At 35.6% G+C, this 17,321-nt stretch overlaps 2 protein-coding genes and 2 pseudogenes across 2 annotated transcripts; 3 read left to right on the forward strand and 1 right to left on the reverse strand.

The window, feature by feature from the left end:
- Positions 1-3,755: 3,755 nt before the first annotated feature.
- Positions 3,756-5,965, forward strand: LOC8280983. Its single transcript, XM_002518604.4, has 2 exons — positions 3,756-4,208; positions 5,582-5,965. Exons 1-2 carry the CDS (start codon positions 3,903-3,905, stop codon positions 5,699-5,701), a joined length of 426 nt encoding a protein of 141 aa, XP_002518650.1. The 5' UTR covers positions 3,756-3,902; the 3' UTR covers positions 5,702-5,965.
- Positions 5,966-6,080: 115 nt separating this feature from the next.
- Positions 6,081-8,218, reverse strand: LOC112534791 (annotated as a pseudogene).
- A 493-nt stretch (positions 8,219-8,711) lies between these two features.
- LOC8280985 (pentatricopeptide repeat-containing protein At5g02860) lies at positions 8,712-12,658 on the forward strand. The gene is made up of 2 exons (XM_002518606.4): positions 8,712-11,737; positions 12,292-12,658. The coding sequence occupies exon 1, from the start codon at positions 8,996-8,998 to the stop codon at positions 11,477-11,479; it is 2,484 nt and encodes an 827-aa protein (XP_002518652.1). The 5' UTR covers positions 8,712-8,995; the 3' UTR covers positions 11,480-11,737; positions 12,292-12,658.
- A 16-nt stretch (positions 12,659-12,674) lies between these two features.
- LOC8280987 lies at positions 12,675-14,143 on the forward strand (annotated as a pseudogene).
- The last annotated feature ends 3,178 nt before the right edge of the window (positions 14,144-17,321 follow it).

Genomic DNA, 17,321 nt, shown 5'->3' on the forward strand with positions numbered 1-17,321 from the left:
ATTAGCCTTTGCTTAAGGATTAATCCTTTGTTAGGTGTTCTTTTTGTGGAATCTATCATCACTATAGTAGAAGTACCTTAATCACAGGGTCCCCCTTTTATTGATCCATACAACCAATTCCTCCCATTTTGAACCTCTCCTTTTTAGTCCCCAAACTTCTCAAAAGAACACCATAGTGATCTAATATATGTATATTTTGCATAGTTTTCTAAACGCTGAAAAATAAAAACATTCTTACATGATATTATATTTTAAATTTTGCATACTGCAATCAATATGTTTATGTTGTTGGTTTGGTGGTTAAACTCGCCAGCCACGTTCTAAATAAGGGCTAGAATTTGAAATCTTAAAGTCATATTTATTTTGGGAGCCAAAACAAAATTAATTTCATATTTAAAAGAGCGTGGCAATGCCTAATAAAAATATAAAAAGAATTTACTTTGATGCGAATAATATACTCTTTTACTCTCAATAGAGATATACGAATTATGTACTGCACAACAAAAATAGTCGTTTCTATATTTTTCATAAAAAAGTGATAAATTCTATTTAATATGAATAAAAAGTGGTAAAAAAAATTTAAATTGAGAATCTATTCAATTCTCACAAATAAAAATATTAGCAGAACTAATTCCTGATCCGTTGATTGGCATAACTTCTTTTTTTTAGATTGAGAAAGTAAACTAAATATAGTACTCAAAATCTAAGTTTAATCTGTAATAGGTAATGATGTCGAATAGATAAATAAGTTCCTACATAAGGCACAATGAAAAAAATCTTTTTATCTCTTTTTTGCTGAAATAGTGAAATATAGAGAATATATAAAAAATAATTATCACAATAAATTATACTATAAAATAATTATTTTATTTTATTTCTCTTGCACATCTAAAATGAGATAACTTTTGTACATGAAATAAGGGTGTCTTGTATAACAAAAAATGGGACTAAAAGAATTGATCCAATGTTGCCTTCATAATGTAAGGAATTGTGAAACCAACAGCCCTAAGCATTAAGCAAAGTGGGACAAAGAAGTTCTTTGCCACATAACAGCTTAGTTATATGGTGATGATACCATTCACTAATTAGTGTAGGTGCTAAATCATTTTTGATATAAATATTAGTTGCTTTCATTAAAAATTGAAAAAGAAAGATTGCTGATAAACCCTAATTGAAACTCCTATTAGTGACCCTTATATGGAAATCTACTTAAATTACTGACTTCTATGGATGTTTACAGAAACATCATTGTTTAGGGCACGTGGTAAACCCTAAATCCAACCTCCAAAAGTCTGTCCAGTTATCTCTAATAGACTTCTCAACCAATTTACTAAGTCCATTGAAACTGAAAGGCCAAGCAAAACTGCATATGATTTGGCTATCAATTTGAGTTTGCCTACAGTTTGCTCATGATAGAATCAAGGTAGCAATATTAGAAATCTGAGGGCAAAGTCTTTCTTCCTGATCTACTTATTATTCAGGATTTGATTTGTATGTGAGCATTTATGAGAAGTTATAAAAAAAAAAATGCAGATCCAACATATTAAAAGGCAAGTCATTAGATTTATTTGTAAATATAGAAATTATATGAAAGACTCTTAAATTTATTAATAGACTCAAGATCCCTCCGAATTTGTCCGACTTGAGCCGAATTTAGATAGACATAATCAAATTTGTGTTTGGTCTAGTTCAATCCATTTTTTCTTTTTAAATATAAAATATATTTTTATATATTATGATTAATATTAATTTTTCAGACTGCGAATCAGATCAAACACGAAAATTGAAATTTTTAGAATATATTTTGACCAGTCTAATCCAAATTTGCCCGAGCTTAAAATCTGAACAAGTGTAGGAGCACATAAAGACAATTACAAATTACCTCATACTTATGGGAAAAAAGAAGAAGGAGATGAAAGAAATGCATATGCAAGATTTCTTTAAAACCCAAATTGTGAAAAGTACTAAGATTCCTTTATTTAGCAGATGGTGTGTGAGGGTGGCACCACCACCATAACATAACATAACATTGGTGTAAATCATACGGATGAAGAAGAATTACCACTAGAAAGTATAGAGTAAAATTTGAGGACAGCTCAAAGTTTTTGGATTCTTAACAAGGCGTAGAGTAAAAGGGATTGCGGGGAGGGGCCAAGTTAGTTTAACCATCATTTTCTGAAACATCCAATGATGTTTACTTGCTAGCCTCTTCTTGTTGGACTATTTCTTTTTCTTTAGGTTAAATTGACCTCCTATTCCTCCTCTCTTTATTTTTTTTTTCTTTTTTCCTCTCCTTCTTTTTAAAATTTAAAAAGTACTAATAATAATAATAATATTAAAATTTGACTTCATGGGATTTTCTCAATATGCAAAGCAGAAGCATTTTTGAAGTCTATATATGATAGAAAACAAAAAGTTCCCTGTCATAACTATACTAATCATGCAGGGAGAAGGGGGTTGCCACATTCTGATTCTGAATTTCTTATCTGCTGTAAAAAAGTATTTCCCACTTGGGCTCTTTTTTGGCCTTCATTTGACTCATTTTTTTATTCATGAAAGACAATTAAACCTGTGAACTACATATTAATTATAAATGTGATAACTCATTTAATGTAAAAATGAAGATTTGAACTCCAAAATTTATATTTTCTAATCTTAAATATAAGTTTACATATTATTTTGCCAAATAAAAGAGAAATATAAGTTTTGCTTACTTATAAATTTCAATTGTAATATGAAATGTGTTTGAGTTTATATATGTTGGTGTGTACAAACATATCGCATGTGAAATATACTAAAGTCTATGTTAACAAAAAATTAACTAACCTTTTCAGAAATTTTGTATAAGCTTCACAGTGAAAACCATGCTTACTTGAGAAGTTTAACAGAATATAAACCATAATTAAAGTGAAAGTTTAAGTAGTAAGCTCTTTCGGCATAATCTTATTTGGTACTAATTTAATACGTGAAAAGTATAAATTTTGATAGGAAAAATGGCTTAATGATCATAGAATTATAGTCAAAGTTTTCTGAGGACTGATGATCGATAATCATATATTCTTTGTTAGAGAGGATAAACGAGAAGAAAAATTATTGTCTAGGGTTAGTATATGTCCCACCTATATAACAAACTGATAGATAATTGACACATATTTATTAGTTTTAAATGATAAAGTATTTGTCAATTATCCAATATTAAAATGTAAAATAATCATACATACATGTCACTCTCTTATAGTGCATGCACTAAGCTAGATAAGAATTTCCCATAGTGGTTCGATCTTGCATAAACAATGATTATATCCAAAACAATATTTATTTATTTATTTACTTTTATATTTGCACAATAAGGAAATTATGCCTCAACAATTCAATTCAACCAAGAAATTACAATGTTCTTCCTTTCATCCATTATGGATTGTTTTCCAATAATAGTACTCCAAATTATGTAGAAGCCCTATTAGCCCATTTGGTAATGCCAGGCATTGTATCTTTTCTTACAATACCTAATCTAACAATGTTTTGAATGAAGCCTATGTTCTTACACTTCTTCTCTTTAGCCCAACCCATAACTCGCTAATTTTATGTCCTCAGATGCCGCCCAAACCTCTGGAAGATGTCTGTCCCGCAACAGCATGAATTTACTTCAATACCCTTACCGTTTTGACATGAAATCACCTCGAATTGCTGTCCTTATTAGAACATTTTGGTCATTTTACAAATAGTACTCGAGAACTAAGGCCGGCTGAACTCGGGCAATTCACAGAACCCAAAAAGGAGCAGCCTTTATCTCTTTCCATTCTCTCAAAAACACTCAAAAAAAAAAAAAAGAAATAGGAAAATTATAAGGATAATACAAAACCCTGTTCTTTTCTCCCTGAGAGTGAAAAAGAAATTTGAAAATGGCGATTACTTCTGGGATTTTGTCCTCTGTTCTGTCACCTCAAACGGTGTCGTTTCTCAAGCCTTATCCGTCTTCTTCAATGCTTCTTGTCGCTCCTCCGTCTTCTGCTAACTTGCGCATGGTCCGCACGGTGACCTGCTGCGCTACCGTTTCTTCGCAGCAGCAGGAGCAGCGCCGCCCTCGTGGTATCATGAAGCCTCGCCGTGTCTCTCCGGAAATGGCGGAACTTGTTGGTGCATCGGAGATTCCTCGTACCCAAGCTTTGAAGCGCATTTGGGCTCATATTAAAGAGAACAATCTGCAGGTAATCTCTCTCTTTTAATCATGAAATTTGCATATTATCACTTTCTTGGGTTTATGTCATTTGGGGTTTTGTTTTGCTTTTTGTTTATTTGGGTTCAGTGTTTGGATAAGAGTAAACGTGGCTAACTTTTCTCAATGGGTTTTATCTGGATAATGTTATCTTGTTATAAAGTTTTTGCTTTTGTATTAAGAGTACGGTCTTTAGTTATATTTGGGAAATATTTAATGGGTCTCATCTGTATAGCGTTATGCTGATTCTGTATTTTTTGTGTTAATGTCACTTCGTTTGTTATATTTGGGGAATTTTTTACTGGGTTCATTTGGATAGTGTCAAGATGTTAAAAAGTTTGTGTTTTTGTCACTATTTTTACTTCTTTTTCGGAAATTTTTTTAATGGGTTTCATTTGGATAGTGGAATTTTGTTATAAAGTGAGTGTTTTCATGTTAATAGCGTTATGTTTAATACTATTTGGGAAAATAGTTTCTAATGTGTTCTTATGTTTAAAAAATGAGTCAAGTGGTTGAAGAAACAAATGCCCCTTTAGTGCTTTTGAGGTTCTCATATGTGAAAAAGGACCCTTTTCTTTTTCATGTTTGAGTAAATGTTTCTTTTGTAGTGAAGGTGTTGGTCTATCCTATTATGAATTGAGTTTTCACTGTTGGATTTAATGGTGGCCTGATATGAGTTATATGAATTACTACATGCGTTTGAGATTTTGTTTTCAAAGTTGCTTAATCTGGATGATGCGTCGCTATATATGCTGCTTTTATATGAATACATTATTGGTGATTTTTATGGTTTGAAACGGTCATTTTATCTTTCTTTGTATCTTATACTAATTGTAAACTTGCATCACTGTATTTGAATGAGGGTGAGTATGAAGTTTACATAATGTGTCATTGCTTTAGGAAATGCCTTACTGCTGTGGTTTTAGTTCTCTAACTTGTATGAGAATGATCTCTCTTACTTTAGATTACATCTGGAATTATGCTTGATGGTTATTGCATTTGCATGAAACCTGATAACTGAAGGGAAAAAAAGTGTCATGGTGAAGTTTGCAAGGTATCATTGTGCATTGCATGGGCAAGAGCTCGCATAGTTGAGGGTCCATGGCATGCTAGTGAATAAAATCTTGTTTGTGCCTTAATGCATTTGCATAAATTATCATCTTTACACTGGTTCCTTTGTTTGCAAAACCGTTGTAGGACAATTTAAAAAACAAAAGTCCTTCTTTGTTAGGATTAAATCTTTGGCTGAATTGTTTGCTGAAGAATATGAGTATGGTTTTTAGAGTAGGAGGCATATTTTTTGGCCTTGCTAATATAATTGCTATTAAAATGCTTGAACTAAGAGTGGTTTTCTTGCTATTTCAGGACCCTGAGAACAAGAAGATCATAATTTGTGATGAGAAGCTTAAGAAGATATTTGGTGGTCGGGACCGTGTTGGATTTCTTGAAGTTGCAGGCTTGATTAGTCCACACTTTCTCAAGTAAATTGTAGGACAGATTTGGAATGCATGGATCGACCTTTGTGAGCGGTGGCTATCTTTTTGGTGAAAACAATAGTGAAAATTATGCCTGCTGCCTTCGGCAATTAGTATGTTTTATGTTTTCTTAGTGCTCGAGTGCAGCTGTAAGAATTTTTCTTATGCAATATGTAGGTTTTCTTAATGAGGATATTATTAGGTGTGCAACTTATGCTCTGTTAAACATCTTTTCTTTTTAATTGTATTATGTATACAAGTTTTATTCTGGCCATTTTCTTAATCCATGTCTAATTGACACACAAAGCACGAGAATGGGAAGATTACATATGTTTGCTGGAAACCTAATGAATCATCTTCTGAAAAAGTAAAAGATAAAGAAAAAAACATTAACTGAAAAATGAAATTCATCCATTCTTGAACTTAATCAGAACAGCAAGGCAAGAACTACATTCAGATTAACTGAAAATTATGATAGCATGTCATAAAGCATAAGAGCTAGAAGCTTGAAGCTGAGCTCAAGCTAGTCAATCTTATCTTAAAGTACAGTGGCAGTTGTAAATTGAGCAGAAAGTCTGAAGAGCGATAAACAGCAGAAGCAAGATAATGGCAAGAACTGTGAGTACTTTCCATGAAGACTGCACATACTTCTCCATTAGTTTTCTTGATCTTATCTTCCATTGATTACCATAGTACTCGCTAAGGTCTTTGATGGAACAATCAAAAGCCGACTCGCCTTCTGATGGAATGCAACTTTTAATTCCACTGAAGAGCTTTACAACCTCATCATTGTCCCCATCATGCATCAAAATCTTCTTATTATTTAGCAGCTCCACATCGTCAACAGTATGAATCATGGCTGCCATCAGTTCATTGTAAAGTGCAAAATCCGGAGTCCCTGGAACCAGAATAGTTTCATATAGCATCAAGTTCCTGATTATGACCTCTGAATTAACATTCAACGTAAGGACTGCAAGGCGAAGAGTGGCATCTTGCTTGACAAAGACGATGTTGCCAAATCTGGTGCTGCAGAACTTAGTCTTTGATAATTTCTTTTAATTTCCCTCAGATCGTGGAGAAGACATATACTAAAACTTTCCAAGGGCCTGCTGTGCTACCGAAGGTTCTGGGGAAGTCAGAATACGAGAGCATTCATCTTGGGGTGGGCTTACTACTTAGATGCTTTCAGCAGTTATCCGCTTCGCACTTGGCTACCCGAATGAATCATCCTACTGGACAATTGCAATACTGTAGGAATCAAACCCTTCTCTTCTACTGCTTGTAAAGAGATAGAAACCCCAAGGATTTGAAAGACTTTTATAACTAAATCTATGATTTTCACAGGGATAAACAAGACACCAACATTTAGAGTCTTAATGATATTCCACAGGTCACTCCAGATATTACGACTTGACATACCTGCAAATGCAACAGGTGAGTCTATCGAAATTCCAAACCGAATTAAATGGTAGATAAGATCCAATAGATGAAAATCGGATCTAAAATACCCTCTTTCATAATGCCCTTCCAACTTTACTGGAGAAATTCTTTCACAAAGCTCGATGCTCATGTAAAAGAAATAGTCGATTTGATCATACTCTTCCGCATTATGTTGAATCACAAAAAGGGAATTTGATCCTCAATCGTTACTACATCTTTGAGGAATGCATCAATTGAAACCTCGGTTAATAGATGCTTCAACACTAAGAAGGGAATTTGATTCTCAATCATCAGTACATCTTTGAGGATTGCATCATTGGGAACCTTTCTTCCTAATGAGTCCGCAAACTCCAATGTATTTGCATTCTCTAATGAGTCTAATCCATGAATTAACTGCAGCAAGAAAAGACCATCAATTACCATAATTCATGACAAGGTATCATCATGTATTTCCAAGCCCCCACGGTAATGTCTTCGGATTGCACTCGCCTTACTCTTGATTTCGTCAAAGAGAAGTTGGTATCCTGGGAAGTTGAATTGCTGATGAAGAACCTGTACTTGATGAAGCTTGGATTTCTGCATCTCGTAAAGCTTAGGCAAGAAATGATGATAAGGTCCTAAAGCTATTCTCTAAGGGATGTATGCATCTGGCTTGACGACTCTAACTGATTTGGCACTTGAAAAATGCAAAAAAGACTATCCGACTCACCTCCGTGGCCATGAACTTTGTTGAGTTTGCTTTTCATCTCGCTGATCCATTTCTCTTCAGTGAAGCTTGAATTGATTAATGAATCTCCTGAGTCTATGTTGTGTATAACCATGTCGATAATGGAATTTATAGAGGCAATATTATATGCATCCATTTGCATTCTGCTAATGACAGACTCAAAGAGATTCTGCTAATAGATTTAAAGTTAACTGTGAAATGCCAGGGTTAAGCCTAAGTTATGTGGTTCCTCTGCTTTTCATTTTTTTCTTCTTCTTTTGTTTCACTAGCTAACATGTCGTTTTCATTTCAGCTCATAATTTATGAAGATAAAGCCTAAAATTATGTGGTTCCTCTGCTTTTTCCTGTCTTTTCTTTTCAAGCAGTTAGCATGCAATTATGGAGATCCAAGACAATGTATAATCCATTGAGTTGAACACCAACTCTCTAAATTTCAAATTATTAGTATAAAATTTCTTTCACATCAAGTAAATCTGCTAATCCCACAAGAATTTGGAAAAGGTTATTCCTTGTAAATAGTCATATTAGTGTAAAAACATTCTTTCAAGTTCGTGCTAAGCAAAAATAGTGTAATCGGGATTATTGGAATGTGTGAAGGTTTGTAAATTTGGAGGTAAATTTTAAAGGACCCCTAGAAGGCCACCCAAGCTTTGGCTGCTGGTATGGATATGGTAAATAAGCTTTTTAGAGAGAATAAAGGATTGTATATAATCACCGACAAGAAAAATTTACCATTAGAAATTTCAAATTGATTATACAATTATTTATTTATTTTTTGTCTTTAAAGGAGAATTACTTAATCCAACCAAAAAATAAAATAAAACAAAATAAAGAAAAGAGTTTCCAATGGTGTACAGATTAGATGGCAAAAGGGCAACCACCATTTTAGCACAGAAGATTCCAAACTCTTGTTAATGAAATATCTTTGCTAATTAGATTGAGAAAAACGAAAGAGAAGGAAAAACCAGAAATCATACTTCACTTCTCAATATATAGTCTGTGTCTTTCTTTTACAACCAGAAAGAAAAAGATCTTTCTCAAATAATAATAAAAATCAAACCTTTTTGTTTACTAAAACTTCCTATAAGCTAACGTAGCTCAGAAAGACACAATCTTTACAATCTCTAAGCTCTTTCAATGGCGGAAAAGGTAGCCTTACCACTTCTTATCTCAAACCCACTTCCTACAAAACCCCAATTCCCAACCCAATCCCATAATCTCCAACAGCCATCTTCACCAATTTCATCATCAAATACATCATCGCCGCCTTTTACACCTCTTATCCAAAACATGCTCATTAACCATCATAAAATACAACCTCATTCTCCAAAATTCATTAACCCAAATGTGTCAATTAGACCAAGAACCAGAATTAGTAAAGCCCGTGACCCGAACCGTGGTAAACCCTGGGCAAGTCATCGTCTTTCTACTCTAGGTCAGCAAGTTCTTGATTCTTTAATTGATCCATGTTTTGAAGGTAGTGAATTAGATAAGGTATTGAGTCAGTTGTTTGAGTATTATCATAAGGAAGAATTGAGTTTAAGTAGTGGGACTTGGAATTCTTTGTCTATGGATGTGTTGGGTATTATTAAGGGTTTAGGGTTTTACAAGAAATGTGACATGGCAATGAGTGTGTTTAGTTGGGTTAGAGAAAGAGAGGATTTTGAGTCTGTTTTGAATTGTTCCGTTGTGGCTGTTATCATTACTATGCTTGGTAAAGAAGGAAAAGTTTCAGCTGCATCTTCTATATTGAATAATTTAAGAAAAGATGGGTTTGATCTTGATGTTTATGCTTATACCTCATTGATAACTGCTTATGCTAGTAATGGAAGATATAGGGATGCGGTTTTGGTGTTTAAGAAGATGGAGGAAGAGGGTTGCAAACCAACTTTGATAACTTATAATGTGATTTTGAATGTGTATGGAAAAATGGGTATGCCTTGGAGTAAGATTTCTGGTCTTGTCCATGGAATGAAGAGTTCTGGGGTTGCGCCAGATGATTATACTTACAACACACTGATAAGTTGCTGCCGACGAGGATCTTTATATGAAGAAGCTGCCCAGGTTTTTGAGGAGATGAAATTGTCGGGTTTTTCACCGGATAAGGTTACCTTTAACACATTATTGGATGTTTATGGGAAATCTAGGCGGCCTAAGGAGGCTATGGAAGTTCTGAAGGAAATGGAGTTTAGTGGTTTTTCTCCTAGTATTGTGACTTACAATTCATTGATATCAGCTTATGCCAGAGATGGTCTGTTGAGGGAAGCGATGGAGCTTAAAGACCAAATGGTCGAAAAAGGGATTAAACCAGATGTTTTTACATATACTACCCTCTTATCAGGATTTGAGAAGGCTGGGATGGATGAGCCTGCCATGAGGATTTTTGGGGAAATGAGAGCTGCAGGCTGCAAACCAAATATTTGTACTTTCAATGCCCTTATTAAGATGCATGGTAACAGGGGAAGGTTTGCTGAAATGATGAAGGTTTTTGAGGAGATTGAAATTTGCAATTGTGCACCGGATATTGTCACATGGAATACACTTTTGGCAGTTTTTGGGCAAAATGGAATGGACTCAGAAGTGTCTGGAGTGTTCAAAGAGATGAAGAGGGCTGGGTTTGTGCCCGAGAGGGACACTTTTAATACACTAATCAGCGCATACAGCCGATGTGGTTCTTTTCAACAAGCTATGGCTGTCTATAAAAGAATGTTAGAGGCTGGGGTTACTCCAGATCTTTCTTCCTATAATGCTGTTTTAGCAGCATTGGCTCGAGGAGGACTTTGGGAACAATCAGAGAAAGTATTTGCTGAAATGAAGGATGGTAGGTGCAAGCCTAACGAGCTCACATACTGTTCTTTGCTTCATGCCTATGCCAACAGCAAGGAGATTGAGCGAATGCATACTCTTGCAGAAGAGATATACTCTGGCTTAACTGAACCTGTTCCGGTTCTCTTGAAGACCCTTGTTTTAGTTAATAGTAAATGTGACCTGTTAATGGAAACTGAACATGCATTTGAGGAGTTGAAGAAAAAAGGCTCACCTGACTTGAGTACTCTGAATGCCATGATTGCAATATATGGCAGGAGACAGATGGTTGCTAAAGCAAATGAGATCCTGAACTTCATGAATGAGAGTGGGTTCAGCCCGAGCCTGGCAACTTACAATAGTCTGATGTATATGCACAGTCGCTCAGAAAATTTTGAGAGATCAGAAGAAGTTTTGAAGGAAATTCTTGCCAAAGGATTAAAGCCTGATCTAATCTCATATAATACTGTTATTTTTGCATATTGTCGAAATGGTCGGATGAAGGATGCTTCACGGATATTCTCATACATGAAGACTTATGGGCTTGTTCCAGATGTTATTACATATAACACGTTTGTTGCAAGTTATGCAGCTGATTCGCTGTTTGAAGATGCCATTGGTGTTGTTCGGTACATGATCAAGCATGGCTGTAAGCGAAACCAGAACACATACAACTCGATTGTAGATGGGTACTGTAAGCATAGTCGTCGGGCTGATGCAATCATGTTCGTTAGCAGCCTTAACCAGCTTGATCCACATGTTACTAAGGAAGAAGAGTTGAGGTTATCTGAACGAATAGCCAAGAAATGGTCCTAAATGATCCCTCCTTGAAATGAAATGACAGTTTTGCTGGCATGATTTTTCTCCCTTTGCGGTGACATCTCTGTCCTTTAACCCATTTTGGGCACATCATATAGTTTTATGGGCAAGAAGATGAACCTGATGCATATATGATTCGTTATGCTTCAATGAGGCTGGACATTGAGAGAGTTATACATATACTAGCATAATTGCTTTTCATGGATCCATATGAGAAACAAAGAGAATGAGGCAAAGCGAGTTGCTTATACAGAGGTATGTACAATTTTCTATACTGCAAATAAATATGATAAGAATTAAAGCTTGTTGGTTCCCCAGTAACTTGACGTACTATGTACCTTGAGAAATTTTTTTTCCGCAACATAACAACTCATGATTGTTATTAACTACATGCTCTCAACATTCATGAAAATGCATTTATGGATGCTTCCGTTTGTGAAAGACCCTAGCTCCTGCCACTGCATATGTATAAGAATCAGGCGGAACCAACTTTAGTCTCTCTATAGCTTTCTGCGGTTCCAAAAGTTCCAGTTTCTCTTTCAGCAAACTAGCAATTATGAATGCATTTTTGCTGAAGATATTAAGTTATTGTTGCTTTTCAAGTGTTGATATTCTGAGATGCATGTTATTGCAAATTAGGGGTCTTCAATTTTCACTTTCAATTTTTGTGAATGTCCTTGTGAACTTGCTGTGCATATGTTACTGCTGCCTGAGCTTTGCTGTTAGTTTGGCAAGCAAATAAGAATTCTGTAATGCTGGAAACAATTTTTCTATCAGTAGAATCTGATCAAATGTAAAATTCTCTTCAGGTCATTTATGGGATGAACCAAGTGGTCAAGGAAACATGGGAGGTTGAATGATCATGAGGACCGCTCAAATTGGCAGCTGTTTGTCTGATGATTATAGTAAGCCTCACCTCTCAGGGAAGCAGTTCCGGCAGAGATCTTGAAACTAGTTGGGATATATCATTCTGTTTTCTTACACAGCACGTAAGATGCAACTAGAAATACAACTACAAGAATTTGCATCATATCCTCAGGCTCCGTATACTCGGAGATAACATGTATCGTGAATTTATAGATGCTTGGCATGCCACTACTTTTGGCAAATCCTGTTGATCACATCAAATTGTAAACTGTACTTAAAAAGACAATTATTCCAGCCTTTGACTTGTTACTGGATATCCCATATGGTATTAAATGCAGTTATGGACTGGCTGGACTTGATGGCTCGTCTGCTGTCACTTATTTAACGAGTATTACGTGCAGTTATGGACTGATTGGACTTGCTGGCTCGTCTGCTGGCACTTATTTAATGAGCATTACATGCAGTTATGGACTGGTTGGACTTGATGGCTCGTCTGCTGTCGCTTATTTAATGAGTATTACATGCATTTATGGACTTGTTGGACTCGATGGCTGGTCTGCTGTCACTTATTTAACGAGTCATGGTGGGACACTTACTTTAAGCTAGATAACGATTTTAGTTAAAAGTCATGGTGTATGGAGTTGCCCGCGCCAATTTTGCAGGCTGATCATCTCATGGAATACATACACTCTGATATCTCAAATGAAGAACAAATCCTTGAAAAGCTTTCTGCTGTAAAAGATATAACGCAAATCTTTTTTGTAGCTTGGGCTAGCAAACCAACAAAAGCTGAGAATCGCATAGTGAATGGAACTATGCTGTGAAATGTTCTCAGAGCACTAAATCCCAAATGCAGAAAATTTGCAACACGTTTGTTTGCAGACATGAATAAAACATTATATGGGTCCTTTTGAGTGTTTTGGGAAAATTTCTTCTCTTGAATTACCATGGCATGAGGATCTTCCAAGGCTTAATGCAATCAACTTTTATTATACACTTGAAGATGTTCTGTTTGAGGAAGTTCAAAAGAAAGAAGGATTGACATGGTCAATACATAGGCCTGGGGTGATTTTTGGGTTCTCACCTTGTAGTTTGATGAATATGGTGAGAACTTTATGTGTTTATGCAGCTATATATAAGCATCAAGGGCTGCCATTAATCTTTCCAGGAAATCGAGATGCGGGGGATGGTTACTGAGATGCATCTGATGCAGATTTGATTGCAGAGCATCAAATATGGGCAGCAATGGATCCTCATGCAAAGAACGAAGCTTTCAACTGCAATAATGGGGATGTGTTCAAGTGGAAGAAGCATTTGTGGAAGGAACTGGCTGAGCAATTTGAGATTGAGAGTTATGGGGTTGAGGAAGAGAGAGTGAGCTTAGTTGAGATGATGAAAGACATGGGGCCAGTTTGGGATGAGATTGTGAGGGAGAAAGAGTTGTTGCCTACTAAACTGGAGGAAGTGGCGGCATTTTGGTTCGCTGATGTCCTGTCTTTATGCCAAGGGGGAACTGCTTTGGGCACTATGAACAAGAGCAAGGAACATGGATTTGTGGGATTCAGAAACTCACATACATCTTTTGCCTTTTGGATTGACAAAATGAAAGCTCACAGAATTGTTCCTTGATGTTATGGCTGATTGGAGTTTCTTTTGCTAAGCTTTTTGTTTGTTTGTTTTTTCCTGTAATCAATTAAAACTTGTGTCAAAACTCGAAATCAGACCAGTGAATGTTTTCTTTTAGCTTTTCTATTTGTTTGTAATATTTGGAAATAAATTATTTTTTTATATTATTTTTCAGTTTCAGGAAAATTAAAATTATTTTAATTTCTGTAAGAAAAAAAAATTTACATTAATGGTTGGTTGAGTTTCTGTATTTGTTTAATTCTACTGATAATAATTATAGTATTTTGAACACTATTCTTGAATTAACCAGAGAGATGCATGATGATCTTATCCAATTGCATGCCCTTTCTTGAACAATTGTTAGGATCATCTCTTCTTTACAGGTTTGATGATCCAACAACTTTGAATATTCTTGATAGTATCCTAACATTACTGTCACAGGGGGGGATTTTCATCTGTTATGGATCTTCAGTTGCTGCTTGCCCACTCTCAGCTTGCATCTACCATTCACTCTGTCACAGAATTGCATGGTTCTCACACTGGTGCTTTTTTTAGACCTATACCCAGCATTCTGAGATCACTAGTTAGCCCTCTTCCTAACAACAATAATGATCTTCAAAGAACCGACACTCATTTGAAGCAGTTGGAAATTATGAAATTACTTAGAACACTCATTCAATGGAAACCTGATCATATTTGTGATAATTCAGTTTCTGAAGATATTGCTAAAATGGATTACCAGTGGGGGACTGCTGATTTTTGAGAATAAGAAAAGAGGGGAGCTCTGGAGTGGGATACATCTTCTAGTATCATTACAACTACTATAATAAAGAAGTATTTGAAGAACATAGAAGAAGTCAATTTAGGGAAGTCCTTCCTATCAACCCCAACATATGTGCAACAACAGAACAGTTATTTTATTTTCTTGGAAGCTATATGACATAAATACCAAACTTTCAGGAAGATCAAGCCCAGAAACTTGGCGCTCCTTTCTGGAATATGTAGCAAAAAGATGCAGAGGAAGCAAAAACTGTGAATTTGAGTGTGAAGAGGTATTAGCTGCAACAATATTTTACCTCCAGCAGATAATTAGTTTGAATCGGACAGTGCTTTCCTCAGCTGTTTCCGCACTATGTATTCTAGTACTTTGCGGTCCCTCCAAATGTCTGGATTTCATGCATGGTTATGGCACTGATGTCGCATATCTGTATTCGAAAGCTCGTTCTGGAGATGGTGATTTGACAAACATTGGAAGGATACTAAACTTGAGATGAGCGCATTTGCAGAGGATGGAAGAGTATCATGCTTGTCGAACACTAATGCTGATTATCTCGAGGTTTTTGGAAAGAAACCATTAGATTCACAGGTTTCGTCACATCAAACTCTAGTAAATGCTGAAGTTTTTGAATGGGAAAGAACTGTAGAAACTAATGATAAGTTGATAACTAAAGCCGTGCATGCAAAAATTCTAAATTAACACTAGATTTACATTTCAGTTTTTTAATGAAAAATAAGTGTTAAAATAATAGGAAGAATAAAGAATTAATATTTTATTTTGAATAAAATCTTTATTTAAATTGTTAACATTTTTATAAATAATTTTCTTAAATCAGCTGTTATGATTTTAGATGTTAAATCACAACATATCTTCAATGGTGAAGAACAATCAATTAGTGGAAGAAATAGAAGAATACAGAGAGTTGAAAAACAGAAGAACGAGTAGCAATTACCAGAATAGAAGAAGAAGAAGAAGAACATAGGTAGAAGAATAGAGAAATTAGAGAGAAAATAGTTTGCAACGAGCAAACTAATTTGTATTATAAATCTTTTTTATGATCCATACTGATTCTTTTACAGATTTATATATTCTTTTCATTTGCTTTCATCACACAAGGATTACACCCAAAACAACTATAATAGAATTGACAGCTAATAAAACTAATTTGCAACAAACTTGACAGCACAGCAGAGCAGTTACAAATCCAAACTTCTTCTTGCCTCAGAAACTCTCAGCTACTCTTGAGAAGGCATGACAATACCTCCCCCTTTAAAGTTTTCCTTGTCCTCAAGGAAGCCAGAAAATTGGGTACGAATGACTGAAGTATCCTCCCAAGTATTATCAGTAGGAGTCATATTAAGCCAATGAATGAGAACTTGAGACACTAGTAACTTAGCTCTTTTGATGGTTCGTGTACCCATGATAGCAGCGGTTGAACCTTGAATTGACCATGAGGACTAATTGAAGGCAGTTGAGGATTGATGTCAATTTTCTCACCCACCTTTTTCTTTAGAAGAGACACATGAAACACAGGGTGAATACAAGAGATAGCTGGCAAGTCTAATTTGTAAGATACGACACCTACTTTATCACTGATCTGAAATGGACCCAAGTATTTAGTTGACAGTTTGAGAGACTTCCTGAGAGTTAAAGAACTTTGTCGATAAGGCTGCAGCTTAAGATAGACCCAATCACCCACTTCAAATGATCTATCAATTCTGTGCATGCCAGCATTCTGTTTCATTCTATTCTGAGCAATCTGAAGCTGCTCCTTCAAGAGCTGATTCATATGATGTTTCTCAGTTAAAAATTGATCCACCGCTGCATTAGCCACCTCCGTAGGAAGTACATCAGGAAATAATGGTGGGTGATAACCATATAGGGCCTAAAAAGGAGACATTTGTAAACTGGAGTGAAATGAGGTATTATACCACCATTTAGCCATTGGCAGCTAGTGCACCCAATGAGCAGGCTTATGAGACGTCATACACCTCAAATAATTTTCGAGGCATCTGTTGAGACGTTCTGTCTGACCATCTGTTTGGGGGTGATAAGCAGTACTCCAATTGAGATCGGTGCCCAAGCATTTGAAGAGTTCCTTCCAAAAAATATTAGTAAAGATCTTGTCTCTATCAGAAACTATCACTGAAGGAAGACCATGTAATTTTGAAAATATTAGAGATGAACAATTCTGCAATCTTAACAGCATCAAATGGGTGAGCCAGAGGAATAAAATGGCCAAACTTAGTGAATCTATCAATCACTACAAGAATTGTATCCTTTTGAGTTGATTAGGCAAGTTGCTCAATAAAATCCATGGAAATATGAGTCCATGCTTGAGAAGGAATAGGCAAGGGTTGTAGTAATCCTGGATAAGGCACCGTTTCAGATTTGCACCTTTGACAGGTATCACATTGAGCAATATAAGCAGTAAGCTCTTTCTTCATGCCAAGCCAGTAAAAGTTATGTTTTAAACGCTGATAAGATCCAAGAATTCCAAAATATCCACCCACAGCAGATCTATGCACCACAGACAGCAATGGGATCGTAGAGTTCCTGTAAAACCAA

This window comes from Ricinus communis, chromosome 6, assembly GCF_019578655.1.
Source record: "Ricinus communis isolate WT05 ecotype wild-type chromosome 6, ASM1957865v1, whole genome shotgun sequence".
NCBI lineage: Eukaryota > Viridiplantae > Streptophyta > Magnoliopsida > Malpighiales > Euphorbiaceae > Ricinus > Ricinus communis.

Excerpts from the sequence above, each read along its gene's own strand:
- LOC8280983 (XM_002518604.4), top strand. The coding sequence starts at position 3,903 with ATGGCGATTACTTCTGGGATTTTGTCCTCTGTTCTGTCACCTCAAACG. Across the intron at positions 4,209-5,581 it reads TTAAAGAGAACAATCTGCAG|GACCCTGAGAACAAGAAGAT; the intron begins GTAATCTCTCTC and ends TTGCTATTTCAG.
- LOC8280985 (XM_002518606.4), top strand. The coding sequence starts at position 8,996 with ATGGCGGAAAAGGTAGCCTTACCACTTCTTATCTCAAACCCACTTCCT.